Below are 20,736 nucleotides of genomic sequence, written 5' to 3'. Positions count from 1 at the left end.
TTATATGTTTGACAGCAGACACCTATAGCTTTGGTTTTGCCTCAATTGACACCTGATTTACACTATCACCAAAGTTAAAAAGCTCAATGAGAGTGAAATGCTTTGACTGTCATGGTGAATAAAAACCCTACCCGCAACAGTTGAATTTGGTATCTATGTAGTGCACCCTTACCTTGGTGTGCCTGATCTCCTGGACTTTGATAGGCTGGGGAAAAGGCATAGCTGGGATCCCATCGGCCACTCCATTCTCTGTTCCATTTTGTGCCATTCTAGGTCAGCAGTACAGTCCACAGCCAGTCTGTCAGCTCCGTCTACTAAACAGTGTCAGCCCATCTACTGGCTTTTTATAAGAATGTGGAGTTCCTCCCTCCTCACACAGCAGTTGAGGAAAGCCCAACTCCGCCCCTATCAAAATAACAAGGGTCCTTATCTGAGGGGAATCTTGTTCTTGTAGCAGCTTGGAAACATCCTGAAACATGTATTGTATTTACTAATACTATGTGAGTAGTGTGGAAGAGTGGCCATGAGGCACAGCTGGGTTTACCTGCTGTTACATTTTTCCTATATAGTAAGCAAAGTTGTGATCCAGCAACTGCTCACCATTACTTCTGTCATTACAATGATGATTAAATGCATTTTAATTTTTTTTCATTAAGACTGGTGGGTTGACAGAGTGAGCATGCATTCATGAGCTGCTGTGTGGGTATGCATATGTGTGTGAGATATCACAGATAGCAAAGGGAGAGTCAAGAGTATAATTTCACACCTGAGTTATTTGGCTGTGTCTTTCAGTCCAGGCAATGAAAGTAATGAGAGTGAATTCATTCTCCTGCAAAATATTTACATTACAACACAAGAGATTTGATCTGCTCCTGTTGGCCTATTTGGACTGACTGCAGACTGTTCATCAACGGTGCAAAGGTGTTATGAGTTGTGATGTTCTTTGCAAAGTTAGTTTTTGCACCTAGGCCTGGTGAAGTTGAATGGAATTGAACACATGCAAACAAATGCTTTTGTTCTTGGGGACAAAGCTGTTTGCTTGTTCCAGACTTGCACTCATACACAGTCTGCTATTGTTTCCCCTTCATTGCTTCTTGTCATTCTTCATGTCAAAGTTTAATTAGGACAACAAGGTTTTGCAGGCTCATTTCTCACTTCAGCAACTTTCTAACACTTCATAATGAGGGAGAGACCCAGAGTGAGAGAGTGGATAATAAGAACAGGGAAGGAAAGGCCTTGGCAGGGTAAGTCAGTCAGGGGAAACAATATGAAATGCAAAGCATGAGCTCAAACCCATGCAAATAAGCAGGAACCTGCACTGGTGGAGGGGATGAGTTGATTTCTCAGACAGTTTGAGGGATTAACAGTGAGTGAATCAGCACAGTCACCATTAATATTCTTTAGATGAACCAGTATGATTAGGTCATAAAACAGAAGGTAATTGTACTCATGAGAGTATATAACAGTCTGACAGTTACAGTGATTTTTTATTTTTTTTTCCATTTAAAGGATAAGGCTGGTGATATTCTGTATTTTTCTTCTTGTCAAATGTATGAAAAGACTCAAACCAACTATGTGTTGGTCTGGCATTTGTTGGGGACTATTTTCGGCGGTGGATTAATCCACATGTGTCCTAGTGAGTATTTCTGGCAGCAGGATGATGTAACCCAGTTTTACATCAAAATGTGTAATAGCTATGTTGATCCACAGCACAAAACATATTAGTTTCACAATAACAGCTCTAAGAGTATGAGATGCATACGTTTTTTTGGCCCATTCTTTTCTATTGGCCTGTGTCCACGTCATGTGACTGAAGTTTCTGTCTGCTCAAACAAACAAAATGGCTGCCATTCATTTTATTCTCAGTGGAAAATGCAATATTTTAAGATAGCTTTGGCATTAAAATGCAATTTGATAACATTTTTGGTGAGGCAGTGTGACAATGTGCATTTCATTTTCATTTCATTTTGTTTGTTTGATAACACTGTTTCCTTTGTACAGTCAATATTTCATTTCAAGTTTTATATCCCATTTATTTTTATTATTCCATTCTGTAAATAGATTTTAAAATTTCAGTTTTAACATTACTTTGTTTATTTCATTATTATTATTTTTATTACCTTACCTTGCTATTTTTATTCTTCTGTGTTGAGTTTTTTGTGAGCAAACACCAGGACACATTCTTTGTATGCTTGCATTGGCTAAAAAAAACAGATTCTGATTGAATGGACTATTTCATGCTGACATAAAATCCAAAAACCAAGAAACATAAAGATACAAAAAAAAAATCTCCAGGGTTGTATGAATGATAGCCTATGCATAAATGAGAACTGGTTGGTCTTTTCAGCCCTAACCCTAACCCAAGCGCTGTAGGCCTTCCTCCAAGCCTGTAGTAATGCCCTACATTGTCAGCAGTATTGTAATATCTGAATGTGACTGATTTTGGTTACAATTTCCACTGATTGTGACGTCGCCATCTTGTCACACGCACGCTCACGCTCACACACACACACACACACACACACACACACACACACACACACACACACACACACGCACCCACGCACACACGCACACACGCACACACATGCATTCCCCTGCATGTGTCCAACCCTGTACATAGCTGTTGTGTTTGTTTGGTAGGATTACATTTTAGAATAGTCGTTTATTGAATGAAGCATTTGTTAACTTTGTTAATTTTGCTAAGTTTAATAAACACTGTTATATCTTTAAAGAGAAGTTCTTCTGTCATTATTGTGTGTAATATTGTGAAAAGTGGCTGATTGAAGGAGTCAGAGCTCGAATTCACCCTTCTTTGTTCACCCTTGAATGTTGATATCTCTCAGATATTAACATTCTAGGTGAACTCTCATTTATGAGACTACCTGGTTTGGTTATTGGTCCCGGTTTCCGGGTGGTGCCCCGGATTTGTTAATTCATATTAATAATTCTATTAATTGTCATAATTAGTTAATTATCCTTGATAATTGATAATTATTGCAAATAATCAACTGTGTTCCTCATAGGTCCAACAGTTGGTGCCCGAATTATTGATTAAGGTTAACAATATCTTATTTTCATAATTCATAATTATCTATGATAATTATGAATTATTGCTAATAACCAAACGCACTACTGCCCATCCCAACATTGCCAATTAGTACCGATCTGGTCACACCCCATGGTTTAGCTATGAAGCACCTGTGCTGGCGTGTAATCACTGATAGTTTGATTGAAATGTGTCTCTGAGCGGCCTGAAGCTGGAGAGATAGTCTCTTCACTCCAACCAAAGTTACAGTGTAACCATATGTTCTCTATTGTATCGAGACTATCTCTCCACTCTGATACATATTTCATATATATGGGGTAGCTCTTTAAGACACCCCATAAGAATATGTGACAAACAAACTATTTACAAATTTACACTATTTACACTATCTGCAAGATGCAGAGGCCAAACTTGTGAGCGGAGTGGCCACTCAGATCAGCCCGTAAGTCACAAAGCTGACCAAGGAGACAACAAAAGGTAAAAAATAGACATGGCCTAGCTGTCTACTGATGAGTCAGACCCAGCACCCACTCCCCAAAGAAGTGGTGGGCCACTACATTTAGACGGTAGAATTGGGAAAATGTGGACTGAGATGACCATGTGGTTGCCGTACATATGGTATCGAGAGAAACTCCCTGCCACCAAGCCCATGAGGTAGCCACACCACGAGTCGAATGAGCCTGAACTGGACAGGCACACCCGAGAATGAATGAATGGTGAACTAAATGGTGTCCTCAACCCAGTGGGACAGCCTAGGCTTCGACAAGGGTCGATAATGTAAATAACTGGAGTTGAAATAAACAAAGAGCTGATCAGTCTTCCTGATGGTGTTATGGCTAGGCTAATGAACCCACGAGCAAGACACCAAGGTAGGAGGCAGTGAGTGGGGTTGGAAAAGGATTTATTTGCAAGGTGGAAAAACTGGGAGACTGGGGCTAAGGTCTGGACCGGTAGCTGGGGAACCTGGGGGCTTGGGCTGGGCGTGAGGCTGGGTATAGGGGATGGAGCGGGGAGCCAGGTAGAGGGATAGGCTGAGCCGGCTAGGCAGGAGGACTGGAGACAGGGCCGGGGTCAGGTTGAGGTCTTTGTAGGAAAAGAGTCTATGATCTGGCGGTGAGTAGGAGGTTGCACCCCATATTTAAGCAGACCTCCTGATGAATGGCAGCTGTTCGCCCGACTCCTGCACACCTGTCTCCAGCAATTAGCACCCATAGAGAGAGAGACACACACACACACACACTAGGAGGAAGCAGAAATGGAGGGCATGACAGATGGCCTGCATGTACCGGATGTACTCTGCCAAGGCTGGGCACAGCAAGGACTGGAGCTGCTCAGCCTCTGGGCCTCCACCAGGGGAGAAGAGCAACTGCAGCTCAACTGACTGGGACAGGCAGAACTCTTAGGCAAAAATGCTGGGTTGGGGCGGAGGACCACCCCTGACCCAACCAGCAGGAACCTGCAGCAGTCACCAAGAACTGCGTGGAGCTTGCTGATCCTCCTGGCAGAGGCTATAGCTAGCAGAAATGCTGTCTTAAGGGAAAGCCATTTCAAATCAGCAACACCAAGGGGCTCAAAGGGGGAATGCTGAAGTGCGCCAAGGACTATGTTCAAGTCCCATGGAAGGACTGAAGGTACAATCCTATGAACTGTAAGCCTCTGGGCACCTCTAAGGTCTCTAAATCAAGGAACAATCACCCGGCAGGGTCAAAGCATGCTCATTGACATGCACTGCCTTGACTGCCACCACCATCACTCACAGGATAACGGCAGACTTCCCCGCCTCCAGCTGGGACTGCAAGAACAGCAGGACATCCTGGGCCTTGGCCGAGTATGGATTCACCCAGTGAGCCCCACACCAAGTGGAAAATAGCCCCCAATGGTACAAGTAGGCAGCTCTAGAGGATGACACCCGGGCCTCCTGTACAGCCCTCACTACAGGCTCTGGCAAGCCTAAAGCCAGGAGCCTCTCCCTCTGAGGGGCCAGGCCGCCAATCTGAGCCCCACTGAGAAGGGGTGGAACAGGGTCCTGCTCGCCTGAGACAGCAAGTCCTGCCTAAGCGGGAGCTCCCATGGCATGCTATTTTGGAGAGGTAGGATCACTGAAAACCACAGCATGTGGGGTCACCAGAATCAACCTTGCCCCATCCACCTAAATCCACCAGAGAATGGTTGGAGAAGAGTAAAAGGAGGGAAGGCATAGAGCAGACTCTGAGGCCCTAGGGGTGGATTGTCATTCCTCAGGGAGAAGAAAAGTCAACATGACCCATCTCTGTGAGCAAAGAAGTCGACATCCGACATTTATGTGCTGGATCAGCCAATGGCCGTTCCAGCGTCCATTGACCCCTCAGCCTTCGTCGACAGTGCCACAGCCTACAGGGGATGTGTCTCTGAAGAACAGTTGGTGATAGACCACTGGTCCTAGAGCAATCCCCTTGCTATTTTGGCTGGATCTGTCCACCAGCAGAAGGCTCTGTGAAGCCTCTGAGAAACTACTACTTCGGTCTGGTGGTTCCCTTGTGGACACAGGCCCAAGCTTAGCAGGCACCTCTGGACAGGTTGCATGTGCAGGAGGGCCAGAGGGAAAACCTGCACCATGGCTGCCATTAGGCCCATGAGACAGAGGCAGAGCCCCCAGTTAACCCAAGAATGCAGCTGGAAGTGGCTGAGGAGGGCTGTGAAGGCCTGCTGCCTCTCTGGAGTAAGTACAATGATCACCCTCCTGGAGTCCAGAACCATGCCAGGAACACTGTCACCTGGGAAGGCTGGAGCTTGTTCCCTTCTTAGTTTAGGTGCAGACCCAGGGTTTGAATGTGCTCCAAGAGAAGGGCCACATGAGACTGCACCGTCCAGCCAAGTTTCAAGATTATTGAGAATCCTAAACTCCTGCTGTCTCATGGGTGCAAGGATGCATCTATGCAACAGGTGAACGTACAAGGAGCCAGAGATATGCCAAAAGGCAGTGTTATGGAATTTTCCATCTTTAGGGGTTAGAAATTGGGTAACATTGGGTCAAGCCTGGGCCCTGAGGTGACACTGTAATTCTGAAGCAAAAAGGAGACATTCTTTGAGACTCCAGAACCCTCTGTGATGTTTTGGGGAAGCAGAAGTCTCTCTGATAAAGGGTAAATCAGCATTGCCATGGTTACCAAGGTCAGAGAGGCCCTTCCTAGACAGAGACACAGATACACAGATAGGTGAATGCGTGGCCAGAATGTGCTGACAGTGACCTGAAGTTCTATGCAACGTGACCTGAATTAACATGGGTAAAATGCAGTTCCTTGTTTAGAAACTAGTGAACCAGTTAGACTATTTTTTCATATTGTAGGCTGATCTGTTGAGGTTAAAGACTAAGAGTCAGACCTTCAGAGGGCAGAATGGAAAGAGACAGCATCTGGGCCAGAACACCTTGATGTGTACTGTTTCAGTTCTCTGCTTGATCAAGTGCTTCAATAAACATTTTCAGCTTTCAGACATCAAAGGCTTTCTTCACTGAGGTGCTGACCATCAATATCCACAACAGACAGGACCCAAATCTCAAATATTCTGCCCTAGTAGCCAAACCTCAGGAAATGCCAATGCCCCCACCAGATGGTTATCTGGAAGTATGCATCCTTGAAGTCGATGGTGGTAAACCAGTCCCCTGCTGTGATGGCCTGCTGCATTCTGAGAACTATCAACATCTTGCATCTTGCAACATCTTGGGGCGAAGATACTTGTTGAGCCCCCTGAGGTCCAGAATAGGACAAAGTCCTCCATCCCACTTGGGGACCAAGAAATAGCAGGAGGAAAACCCTGCCTGTTAATTCCCAAACGCCACCTCCCGTATGGAATTCTTCTCCATAAGGGAGGACAGTTTTGTCCACAGTACCTCTGCATGTGGAGGGTTGGTCACAGTGGTGAAAGTAGTTGACCTCGTTACAGAAGGCCTGTGAGAAAACTGCAAGTGGTAGCCATGGGTCATGGTGAACACTACCCACAGGCCCGCCCCCAAAGCCGACCAAGCTGCCTTGTAATGGCTTGCTGAGTGGTCTGACTTCACCTACAAAAAGCCTCCAGCTGGGGCCTGAGGTCTCCTGGTCCCCCACGACCTCTGGTGCCAGCTGATGCACAGCCGTTCTTGCTGTCTGAAGCCCCTGGTGCATCTAGAGAGGCTATCTGAGACCTCTTGTGCACAGTGGTGACTTTCTTGTGCCTGCTGCAACAGCCTTGTTGCATCTGGTCCAAACATAGCTGAAGGCTCCAGTGGCAATTTCAACAAACAATGCCAATCTCCTTGCTGGAGTTGGGACTGGGATAGCCACAGGTGGCATCTAATGACCCAAAAGGATGCCAGGGTCCTGCCAGCAGCCCCTGCCTGCTCCTTCATAACTAAAGAGGGGAATAAGGAAGCTGTTTGAAGTTCACCAACCACGCCCGAACCCCCAGAACCTTCCTGCACTTGGCAGGACAGGTCACAAAAGTAGAGGGTCATAATGGCCCCAGTATTAGCCAGACGGGTCTGCGTAGCCATAGCCCTGTTAAGCTTAGCAAGCAGGCTATCCATGACCCTGCAATTCCTGCTAGGGTAGGTGGCTTTGCCAAGAATGGAGCCAGAGGGAGAAATCAGCAGAGAGAGGGCCTACTCCACCAGAATGAGTGACCCGAGGCCCTCAGGCAACCTGCTCCCTGTCATGCATGTTCAAAAACTTCAGACATGATACAGACCACTTGTGTGTAGCTGCTGCAGAACCAAATTGTTTACACACCAGATCTTTAAAGTCAGGCAGGAGGGGTACCTGCACCAATGTGGGGTGAACTTCCACATCCTCCTCAAATCGAAAGGTAGGAGCCATAAGGTCTTCACAGGGGGTGACATCCAGAGCCCTGGACGCCCTGCCAATAACCTCCTGGCAGGCTAACGAGGTTCTGCCTGCCATACAGACTGGCCTCTTAAGGCAGTCCATGCATGACTGAGGTTTTTCCCTAGACAATACGGCATGCTGATGCCCCAAACACAGCACACACTCGTCATGATGGCAAGGCAAGCCTGTGTGTATTAAAGGAATGTCCACATACCTTGACAGCAGGGGGATCATTCCCCGCACCTATGAAATATGTATCAGAGTGGAGGGATAATCTTGATACGATAGAGAAAGCAGGATTTATAGTGTAACATGAAGTAAGACTAGACAACATATCTACTATATATCATGCAAAAATAATACAAAATAAATTGTTTCATTCAATTCATCATTTCAAATACTTCTGTGTAAGTTGCATTTTGTCCTCATTGCCAATTGTATAATCTAATGCTCTGATAAACTTAATGTACAATGCATCACCTAAATTGATATACGTTTTCATTTGCATCCTATGTTATTAAATATAAATTAGAAGTTAGGAGTTATGTGTTAGTTTTTCACATTTAAGTTGCAATTTAAAAAATTAAAAAATAAAATGTAGTTAACTTGTTAACCTAGATTCGGGAGCAGAACCACGCCTCAACCACTCCTCTAATCAACTACCTAGCCTACTTATACCGGGTCAACCCATCCTACCCTGTTTGTCGCAGATTATGCTTCTCACCTAAACGCTTTATACAACAACTTCGATTTAAACAAAGACACAACTAAAAAATCTTATTACTTACCATGGATCCATAACTGCGGACCTACCCGACCGATTCAGACGATCTGTTTGACACCGGTCCACCAGACTCCTAGCAGCAACCAGACGGGCACCACCCTGACGTAGTCACTTGTGCTCCTTGGTCAGCGTGCTTCAGTCCCGCTGGCATCTCCATTCAACCTCCACCAACGAGATCTCTCCGAGGTCCCGCAGAGCTCAGGCCTCCTCTCCTCCTTCAGCGAGGGCTGGATGCCATGGGTATGGTCATAGGAGCCAGCTCCAACTCTCTCCTCATCCGTAGCTATCCCCATCTCACAGGCTTCCAGGTCCCCGCTCTCCACCACGGCGCACTCGCGGTGTGCCTTCAGCTGCCAGGCGGCAGTCTCCGCGTCCACAAATTGAGCCGAATATCAAAGACTGGACCATTGCTCGCCTCCAACGTTTCCTGCGAGGTAAAGGCATCCCATTTCACCGCAACACACACAAAGCCGAACTTTACAGACTGAAAGCTGGCTCACGGAGGAAGCAACACACCCCAGACTCCGCCTATCTTGTTAAATGATTAAAACTACCTCAGAGGAATCTATCTCTGAGCTTCTCTCCAGAAACTCATGAGCCAAGACATAAGTCTTAATAGGACGTCCCTTTTCTTTGTTTTTCGACCAAGTATAAACATATTTTAATCTTTTATTGAAACAAGTTCAGATTTTTTTTATTTATAACATTAAGTCACGTGTTTCCACGTATAGTATTTCATTTTTGAAGTTTACACTGCAACTAGATAAAAATTGAGCGTAGTCAGGCAACTTTATTCGGCACTCAACTAAGATTACAAGAAGCCAAACCAAAAAGACTCTTTCCAGAGCAGCCTGAAACAGCTTGATTCCTCTTTACCAGTAGTTCAACAACGCTACACCACAACTACTCAAACCAGCCAAGGCCAGACCACACCGTACCAAGTTGTAGCTTGCAGCCAACTCCAACTCCATCTAAGACTCCATGCCAAGACGACATCTCTGCAGCAACAAAACTCATCAAAAGTAAGGCATAACATGGCTTTGTGATCAAGGGTTCATGTCAAATAACTTTAAAATTAAAAGATAATGTCTTTAGGGAGGTCGAGTTAGCTTCTCTTAGCATTCTCCGTTGCAATACATTAGCCTTGAGTCACACACTTTGAGCCACTATTTCTAAACAATTTTCTTTATTAGTTTATTCTATTACCATTTATAGGCCTTATTCTTTTTATTTATCTTACACTTTATCATGTATCCTCAAGTCATTTAGCTATTAATAAATATCTCCATTTACCCTAAGAAGTTTTTGTGTGATTTCTTCGAGCACAACAGACAGAAGTCACTGCTTGGACAAGAACTTAAGGTTTTGAGACTGATTAACTGACCAAATTGAGAATTAAATTCAAGCTTTGATGTTTCCTCTGGACATTAAAGGTTACTTGTAGGAGGTGGTGCCCAGATGAGGTTTTAGATTAATAAAAGTATTAATGTTCCAAAAATATATTTAAGTGAGGCAGAGAAAATGTAGAGGTACACTGTACTGGATTTCAGTATAATACAGTCCCACTCAACACCACCACAAAGCACTGCCTCAAAATGATTGAATTAAGAAAAAATACACAAACATTTAAAGTAGCCTCTAAAGAAGCTAAAACCATGTATTTCAGTCCAATAAAATCAAATGATAAATAATTATTCATAGTGGGGCCACATTTTAGTAAACTGAGGGAACAAAATATTAATTTTGAGGAAAAAGTAATGGAGTCAAAGTGAAAATTACTACAGTATATTGAGAGAACAAAATAAGTACATTGAGCAAAGAAATAATGTAATGTGAGGGTTAAAATGACTAATGACAGGGACTGATTGATCAAAAAGGGATCTGTGGGGAGGTCCTTAACTTTGAAGGCTCCATTATTCCCCCATCAAAGTTTTAGAGAAGGCTTTTAAACAGCATTTATACATTCATGTAGGGAAGTAAAATGTACAGAAACTGACTAAATGAAATGAAAAAAATCCAAACATTAAGACAATCTTACAGACTATTCTTGGTGTTTGGTCAAATTTTCTGTGGCCAGGTAGGGTTGTTTGGGGGAACTTGGACTCATGAATACAGTATCCTGGCTGTAGCAGGTTGTGTATCAGTGCCTTCCAAAACAAATCATATGCCATTACCATAACCATGTGACAGTTTAAAACCTGACTGATATGAATGTTTTCTGATCTGCCACCTCTGTGATTAGGGTCTGGTTAAGTTTAAAATACATGTACTACTTGGTTAAGACAAATTTGCAAATTTGCTTTCATGGTTAAAAGAAACCTATGTTAAACCTTACTTGTTGGCTAACCTTATTTAGCCAACAGGTCTGTGGACGATGCAGTAAACATGGCCCTCCACTTCATCCACCACCATCTGGATGCAGATGAGGAAACTACGCCAGGATCCTGTTTGTGAATTTCAGCTCCGCCTTCAACACCATCATCCCTGCCCTGCTGCAGAACAAGCTGTCCCAGCTGAATGTACCTGATTTGACCTGCAGATGGATCACAGACTTCCTGTATGACAGGAAGCAGCACATGAAGCTGGAGAAACACATCTCTTACTTCCCGGCCATCAGCACCTGACCTCAACTCTGTGTCCTTTCTCCACTTCTCTTCTCCCTGTACACCAAAAGCTGTACCTACAGTCATCAGTCTGTCAAGCTCCTGAAGTTTGCGGATGACACCACCCTGTGGGTGTGGGAAGATAAGTCAACTGAAAAAATCTGTATTTATACTGCTGAAGTTAATGCAGATTATCAGTCTCTTGGACATTTGGAGAACATTACATCATGATGTCAGAGACTATACTTTCTATTCCAACAGACATTGGATCATCTCAAGAATGGACCTATTCTATTAATGGAGTTGGAGGCGTATGGCAGTGTGAGTGCAAACACTGCGATAGTCGGACATCGGAGGCGAGATCTAACATGGTGGCGACCTGTTGCTGAATGAACTGAGTAAACACGTTAACTTTACAGGATTTACAAAAGATTTAAACACCTCCTGATTCAAATTACATTCACCGATCATCTGTCACCACCTACCCGGACCACTACATCTTTACAGTGGAGGACATAACAGATCTTGAAGCATTCATCGATGACTACTACAACCGGCAGATCAACATGGAGCCAGACTCAGCCAAACCCAGCACCAAAAGACGAAAGACAGACTCTTCAACGGACACAGATGATCTACAAACCACTGAAGTTGAGGTTAGTGTGCTAGCAAGCATAAACAAAAAACTGGACTTATTAGTATCACTACACGAAGAGATTAAAGACATACGCAATAGCCTGGAGTTTGCCCACCACAACATCGCCACACTACAAGAATCCAACCAGGACTTACAAACCACCGTTAAAACTCTCGACGAACAAATACATGCCATCTCCAAAGAAAATAAGACTCTGAAAGAAACTATGTTGGATTTACAAACCCGTTCTATGCGCGACAATCTCATCTTCTCTGGCATCTCCGAACAAACACCCGACAACCCAGAAAACCTAAAAAAAAACTTCATGAAAACTCAACTAAAAATCCCCCCCGACACTGTACAAAACATCACTTTCCACAGAGTACACCACCTCGGAAAACCATCAACCAAAGGACCCCGGCCTATCATCGCAAAATTCGAACACTTCAAACAAAAAGAACTGGTCAGAAGCAGAGGAAGGGAACTCAAAGGAACATCATTTGGACTCAACGAACAATACCCACATGAAATAAACGAACGCCGGAAAGTACTGTACCCCATTCTCAAAGAAAACAGACAAAACAACAGACGTGCATTAATCATAGTGGACAAACTGTATATATCGACGGACAATTATTTCGCAACTCCAAAATCACGCCATGGCTCTTCTGAAAATACAGTAATAGACTCATACATCTAACTATAACAACCCTGATTATCTGACCGAAAGCCTCACTCCCAACTTCACTCCTCTGTAATCAGGAAACCGCCTGCGTTACCCTACAGAGGAGTTAAAAAATCTACCTCTCTCTCGTAATTTTCATTTTTTTGTGTGTGTGTGTGTGTTAATGTTCACGTTATGTTATTGTCACCATTCACCGTTATATCTGGACAGTCTAAGGCAGTTATAGCAACCAGCTCGAAACTCGACTCCCCCCACCCTCCTCCTCCCCCCTCCTTCAGTGGCTTCTTCTTTATGCTTCATTCAAAACAAGATAAACCAAACACATAACCATGCAGACACTAAACCTGGTAATGTGGAATGTACGTGGCTTTCGTACACAGACTAAAAGAACCAAAATCATCAATCATCTCATAAAATTAAAGGCTGATATATGTTTTATGCAAGAAACCCACCTTACAAACTCTGAATTACAATATATTAGACTCAAACAATTTGATAAAATATTCTCATCCACACTCAACACAAAACAAAGAGGAGTTTCGATCTTAGTCAATAAAAACATCCCATTCATCCATAACTCATCCATTACTGACCCACAAAGAAGATTCATCATTGTTAATGCATCTATTAATCAGACAACATTCACATTTGCAAACATTTACGGCCCTAACAATGATGACCCATCTTTTTTCCATAATTTTTTCTCCTTACTATACAATTCAGCAAACATCATAATAGCTTAGATTAGATTTAATAGATTTCAACACTGTTATCAATCCTACAACTGACTGCTCTAGCACACCCGGCAACACAAGAACCTGGCACTCAACTGAAGTAATTAAACAATACATGAAGGAACTTGGACTTGGCAATAATTGGAGTATGAAAAATCCATCATCCAGACAATATTCATATCTTTCCTCTCTCCATCAATCTTTCTCCAGAATTGACTTCTTTCTTCGTAATTCACTCTCCCAGCACATCCAAGGAAACACAATCCATCCAATCATAATCAGTGATCAGTTTCCTTATCAATAAAAACTCGAACACATATCAAGTCTCCCACAAGATGGCGTTTCAATACATCACTCTTGGAGGATCCAGATTTCATCACATTAATTCAGAAAGAGTGGGCATCCTTTCTGGAGATGAATGACTCTCCAGAGATCTCACCATCACTCTTATGGGAAACAGGAAAAACAGTCATCAGAGGAATAACCATTTCATATTCATCACATAAGAAACGACAGCAACAGGAAGAAACTAGCTTAGAGACAAAAATCAAACACCTAACACACCAACTAACCAGCAATCCCTTTGAACAAAAATAAAATGAATTAGCTCAACTTAAAACCCAATTGGAAAGCATCATATACAAGAAAACACAATTCATAATCCAACAGCTCAAATATGAAAACTTTCAGTACAGTAATAAATCAAGTAAATATTTGGCTAATCTATTACAACACAAAAAAGAAAAAGCAATAATCCCATCTATACTCAATTCCACAGGTACAGTCACACATAATCCACAAGAAATCAATGATATATTTCACAAATTTTATAGCAACCTTTATGCCTCAAATTACAAACCCAGTCAATCAGAAATAGACACTTTTTTAAGTAATCTGGACCTACCAACAGTACCATCAGATTTAGCCCACCTTTTAGATTCACCACTCAGCCCCGAAGAATTACATAAAGCTCTACTCAAAATGCCGAACAATAAATCACCTGGACCAGACGGTTTTCCTGCAGAATTCTACAAACATTTCTGGAATATATTATCACCACTATTCTTCAGAGTAACTACAGAAATTAAAACTACCTCCAATATACCCACCCACATGAACACCGCCATAATGACATTACTCTTAAAACCCAATAAAGACCCAACCCACCCCTCCAGTTATCGCCCCCTATCACTAATTAATACAGACGTCAAAATCATTACAAAAACATTGGCAACCAGAATAGAAACAGTCATTCCACTTATAATCCATCCCGACCAGACAGGCTTCATCAAAAATAGACACGCTTCAGACAATATCCATAGACTTTTTAATTTGATCAATACATCACAGCAAAAACACAACAAAACCATAATTGTATCACTGGACGCAGAAAAAGCATTGACAGAGTAAACTGGACTTTTTTATTTTCCACCCTCCACAGGTTTGGCTTCGGAGAGTCATTCATCCACTGGATTAAAACACTATACACTTCACCTAGGGCCACAGTTATCACAAACGGGATCACTTCACCAAGCTTCACACTCCACCACGGAACCAGACAAGGATGTCCACTCTCTCCATCTCTATTTGCAGTTTTCATTGAACCACTCGCTACAGCCATACGACAAAACAATAAAATCAAAGGAATACAATATTCTAATTCAGAACATAAGCTTAGCTTATATGCAGATGATTTATTACTACACCTACAAGATCCTTTCACATCATTACAAGAAACATTCAAAATAATCAACAACTTCTCCTCAATCTCACACTATAAAATAAACTGGAACAAATCCACTATTCTACCTTTGACCGCAAATGCCTGGGATTCTGCAGCTCAAGATCCCTCTTTCCCACTCCACATTGGTAATATCAAATACTTAGGCATTAATATTTCCTCCAGGCTGTCAGAGTTGTTTAACCTCAACTACACCCCTCTGCTGAAAAACATAGAAGATGATTTTAAACGCTGGACCAAGTTACCACTTACTTTTATTGGACGCATTGCAACAGTTAAAATGAAAACCCTTCCACAAATCAACTACCTATTTCCATTACTTCCCATTACCCCCACTGACAACTGGATTCAAACTTTAAACTTGTTAACAACTCAATTCTACTGGAAAAATAATAAAAACCAAGAATCTCACTTTCAACATTACAGAGCACAAAATCACAGGGCGGCCTAGAAGCACCAAACTTCCTTCATTATTTCTTATCAAATCAACTACAATATTTACTCAAATGGATCCATAAAGATAATTACAGTACACCATGGTTACAGATAGAACAAAATCAATGTAAAACCACCTCACTCACAGACCTCCCATTCCTACCACAATCAATCAAGAAACAAGACTACTAAAAGAACATCACAATCTCCTAAACTCTGACAGCCTGGTGGAAAGCCCACAAAATCACCAAATCATCACTGGCACCATGTAGGTTCACCCCAATTTGGCACAATCCAGACTTCAAATTGTACAACACTTCTGTTCACTTTCCATCATGGCACCAAAAAGGAATCACTCACCTCCACCACTTATTTGAAAATAACCAGTTCATATCATTCAATACACTTATCCAGAGGTATGGGGTTGGGAGAGACCAATTCCTGCAATATCAACAACTAAAATCCATTATTAAATCCAAAATCAACATATCCAATAACACATTACAGCCTTCCAAATTAAGCGAAGAAATCATTAAAATTATAAACCCCAAAAGAATAATTTCAAAAATTTACAAACTTCTTTCATTGACAGACACCTCCATAACACTCCCAACCTCAAAATGGGAAAAGGACCTGGCTCTATCCCCCAACCCCGATTTCTGGATACAAATCAATAAAAACATCTTCTCCATAACTACCAATACAAATTTACAACTAATACAATATAAAACCATCCACAGAATACACATCACTCAAGGAAAAATGTTTAAAATGGGATCGATCGATACAGATATCTGTTCACAATGCACCTTGGGTCACATAGATGATTATTTTCATGCCACTTGGTCTTGCCAGCCAGTCTTTTCATTTTGGATAACAGTCACAGAAAAACTATCGAGTATCTTGGGCTGCAGAATCTCAGCATCCCCATCGCTCTGCTTGCTGGGAGACTTGACACATGTCACAATCCCAACTAAACACAAAAACCCGTTATGGATTTCTCTAACTATCGCCAAGAAAATAATATTTCAAAACTGGAAATCCAAACATTCCTGCCATATCACTCACTGGACCAATTTACTCTCAGAACACATCTCAATAGAAAAAATAACAGCTTGCAAAACAAACAATATATCAACCTTTGAGGAAACATGGACCATATTCATTAATCACCTAAAACTCCACCCAGAATCCAATCAAAATCAATTACCAAAACCAGAGCCACATACATGACCACATATCAGACCACATACCCAACCAATAACAAAGAATGGACCTATTCCTGATCTCCCAAGAAATTGTTAGAAACGTGACACATAGTCTAATACATCCAGTAGTTATCTCAGATCATAGTCCCATTCAGATTGACATTAATTTGCAATCAGCACCACTGTGATCTAAACAGTGGAAGATCAATAACTCTCTATTTGAAGATCCAGATATTAAAAAGCAAATAAGTGAATACATTCATACATTTATGGACATTAACAAAAACTCCATTCCTGACATTCCACTGATATGGGAAACTTTAAAATGTTTCCTTAGAGGGGAAGAAATCAAGAAGTGGACTAAAGAATACAAAGCAGCGCAAAGAAGAAAACAGATTGTTAATAGAAATCAAGCTGATACAAAGTTCACTGTCAAATGAATATAAAGATGAAATATGGACTGAACTGTGTAAGCTGAAAATGAAATAGGATGACATTATAAGGAACAAAATTGAATATAAACTAAAGAGAGCAAAATTAAATTATCACAATTGTAGGGAGAAGGCAGGAAAGTTGCTAGCTTCAAGACTTAAAAAACAGATGACTAAAAATATCATATCTTATATTAGATTACCAAATCAAAAAATCGACATTCATCTTATCACTCAAGGAAATTATTCAGTATCATTCAATACGCAAAAAAGCTCCCTCATCCGGCAGCACTATGTACTTTGGATGCTGAAAAGGCCTTTGATCAAATTGAATGGCCTTTTATGTTCAGTACCCTGCATAAATATGGGTTTGGTAACAATTTCATGCACTGGATTAGGATGATCTACTCAAAGTCCATGGCAACAATAAGAACTAACAACGTCATTTCAAAACCTTTCATTTTACTTCGATGATCAAAAGAAAGATGTCCAGCTTCAGGACATTAATCTAGTCATTTAACCATTAGCTGAGAAAATAAGATCTGAAAAGAATATCAAAGGCATAAAAATTGGAGGTCAAATATATAAAATATCACTGGATGTGCAGAACTGCAGAAATGAAGACAAACTGAATGGAAATATGCACAAAATGATAACACATCATTTGGCTATGTAGCTGAGTAAGTATCTAAGTACAGTTACTTAAGTACTGGTCTTAAGTAGAATTTTGAGGTACTTGTACTCTACTTGAGTATTTCCATTTTATGCCACTTTAAGTTTCTACTCCACTACACTTCAGAGGAAAATATTGTACTTTCTACTCCACTACATTTATTTAACAGCCTTAGTTACTTTTCAGATGAAGATTTGACACAACAGATAACATAACAAGCTTTTAAAATACAACACATTGTTAAAGATGAAACTAGTGTTTTCCAATCTTTTTGGCTTTTGATGATGAAAAAGCAGTGTGTTGTTGGGGTCAAATGGTTTCATTTAAGTAACGGTTGAAATGATCCAATATTTCACCATAAATCAAAGATTAGAGAAAAAGCCCAAAAACTTAGAACAGATTTGTGTATCAGATTTGTTTTTTCTTCTTTCCTCTCCCATTAATTATCTCACAATCCCTCAGATTTATCTCATGACCCTTTGGAGGGGCCTGACCCCTAGCTTGGGAACCAATGGACTAAACTAGCCAACTGTATATAAAGGAGTTCAAATTAGCTCCACCTCCAGTAGCTACAACAGTAGAGAGGGACCAAACAGAGAGACCAAAACCACAACTTTTACTTTAATACTTTAACCTTTTAACATCCACCAGGTCGCCAGCGACCCACTTAAGCCAGATGTAAGCAGTAGCATCACACAGTAATATGTAAAAGCAATTGGCACAGTTTGGCCAATTTGAGATGATTGGAGAGGTTTGGGGACACCAGTGACACCACAAACTAAAAACTCCCTAGCTCCCACATAATTAGGCCTAGAGATCTGGAATATTATACAAGTTGACAAGCTCTAGAAGGTATATGGTGTTCTGCATAGTTCCGGCATAAAGCATGTCCTAATTACTGTTATTCAAATATGAGTCATTATAGACAAGGACCAAAAATACTTGTTTGAGCCGTATTTGAACTGATTTAGTTTTGTTTGTGTTTTAGCCACATGCTAAACAAGCACATCTCCAGAAACTAGAGGATGTCACTTGTCAAATGAAGCCCAATACATGCATCATGGCCTTACAGTTCTTGTGTTATGAGTTTACATTGCTGTATTGGTACTTTTACTTAAGTAAAGGATCTGAATACTTCTTCCATCACTGTTATTGATTAACTGAGCAAAAATTGAAATAATGTTATGTATGTAACATGTATGTGAATTAAGCTGCTTAATAAAGATATATTGGACAAAAAGAAATATGCACAAAATGTAAAAAAAAAAGATACACTTGATGAAGTTATGGATAAAATGCCATGTTTCATATAGTAGACAAAATATAGATAGGGAATACAAACTGTGCAAACAGACTGATAAACTGTGCTCAGTTTAGTGATCCAGGCACACAAATATATGGATTGCTAAACTGAATGCATAGTGTAGTGTAAATTTAGATGTTTTGAGGCACAAGGGCATGCTTGTATTGTGAATGCATTACTCAACTAAGAAAGCACAAGAGGAAAGGCATTCATAACAAATGAATGACATTTTTAAGTAATACAATCCTGTATTTAAATGTCATACCAGCTAAATGAAATCACAGACTAATAAGTGTCAGAAAATAGTGTAAATAATATAATATCCCATATGTTGTACTTAATGGACTGACAACAAGCATGCCACAGCATGTTAGTCATTGAAAAATTACTATAGGATTGTGAATGGATAAATTACATCTCAAAACACATCCCCTGACCTGTAATGCATTAATCAGGACAGTGTCTACTTCATACACTGGCTCAGTTTTCAGTCTATTAGGCACAACACACAGGAAAGGACACATGTTATATTATTCTGTTTTTCACTAGGCAATGCCTTTCCTAGAGACCCTCTACTCTTGTGCTGTGGAAAGCATCCTGAAAGGGGACATCATTAACTAGTTGGGGAACTGCTCTGCTTGGGACCATAGAGCCCTATAGAGTGGTGCGCTCTCTGTATAGTGTATCATTGGATTTACATTCCCCACTCTGCAGGACTTAACACATGATAAGATAAAGTACATATCCAGAGCTAGTAGAATTATGAGGATGGACTATTCCAGCTTCTATGCACAGTTAAACGTCTCTGTAGTCACAAATACAGATACTTTTTATTATATAGTCTGTCTACAAATGTACATATACATTTTGAAAATATGCAATTTAACATTTATAATGCATACATTTCTACATTTTTAAAATCTTTTTTTCTAATCCCTATTTTTCTCTAATCCTATGCTTTTTGCCCTGTGTTCACCTGCCTGATCATTTCCTGTCATTATAGATCCTGCCACTAACACCTTGCCAGATTGTTTAGAGTTCATGCCTAGTTATCAAGCATTCCAATACATGTTTTTTCAGCCTGCCTGCTTTGTGACCTCTGATTGTTTTTCTAGACTTGATTAAAAGATATTGGACACTCTGTTACTGCCTCTTAGTTTGTGCTTTTGGGTTCTGAGATCTCTGAGTCACTACAGTACAATCTAGCCAGAAAAATGAACCCAGCCAACTCGGATTCAGTGCAGCAACAGCTGACAAAACAAGCTGCCCATCCAACGTCACAAGGATCGACTCACCTCCATAGCCAGGGGTCTTCAGGAGTTTGCTGCTCAACAGGACCGGAGCTTGGACACTATCCAGGAGCAAATGCAGCAGCCTCTTGTGTCACAGGCTCCAGTGGCTGGGCCTTGGCTCTCTCCTCCAGAACAATATTCCGGTGAACCAGGTACCTGTCGGTCTTTCCTTACTCAGTGCTCTCTCCTCTTCAAGCTCTAACCTTCCTCCTATCTGACAGAGAGATCCCAGGTGTATTTCATTATCTCCCAGCTCACGGGTAGAGCCAGGGGAACCACCGAGTGGGAGAGGCAATACATGATCTGGTCCTCGGTTAAAT

General features: G+C 41.4%; 1 protein-coding gene across 1 annotated transcript in view; it reads right to left on the bottom strand.

Moving 5' to 3' along the window:
- Positions 1–506, bottom strand: part of aldh1a3 (aldehyde dehydrogenase 1 family, member A3) — a 70,539-nt gene extending 70,033 nt beyond the window's left edge. Inside the window, exon 1 of the mRNA XM_042415103.1 lies at positions 173–506. Within this exon, the coding sequence (XP_042271037.1) occupies positions 173–268 (96 nt within the window). The 5' untranslated portion in view covers positions 269–506. The remainder of the gene's footprint in view (positions 1–172) is intronic.
- Positions 507–20,736: the final 20,230 nt, after the last annotated feature.

This window comes from Thunnus maccoyii, chromosome 1 (genome assembly GCF_910596095.1).
Source record: "Thunnus maccoyii chromosome 1, fThuMac1.1, whole genome shotgun sequence".
Taxonomy (NCBI): Eukaryota; Metazoa; Chordata; class Actinopteri; order Scombriformes; family Scombridae; genus Thunnus; species Thunnus maccoyii.
This window is presented reverse-complemented; position numbering and strand designations above follow the sequence as displayed.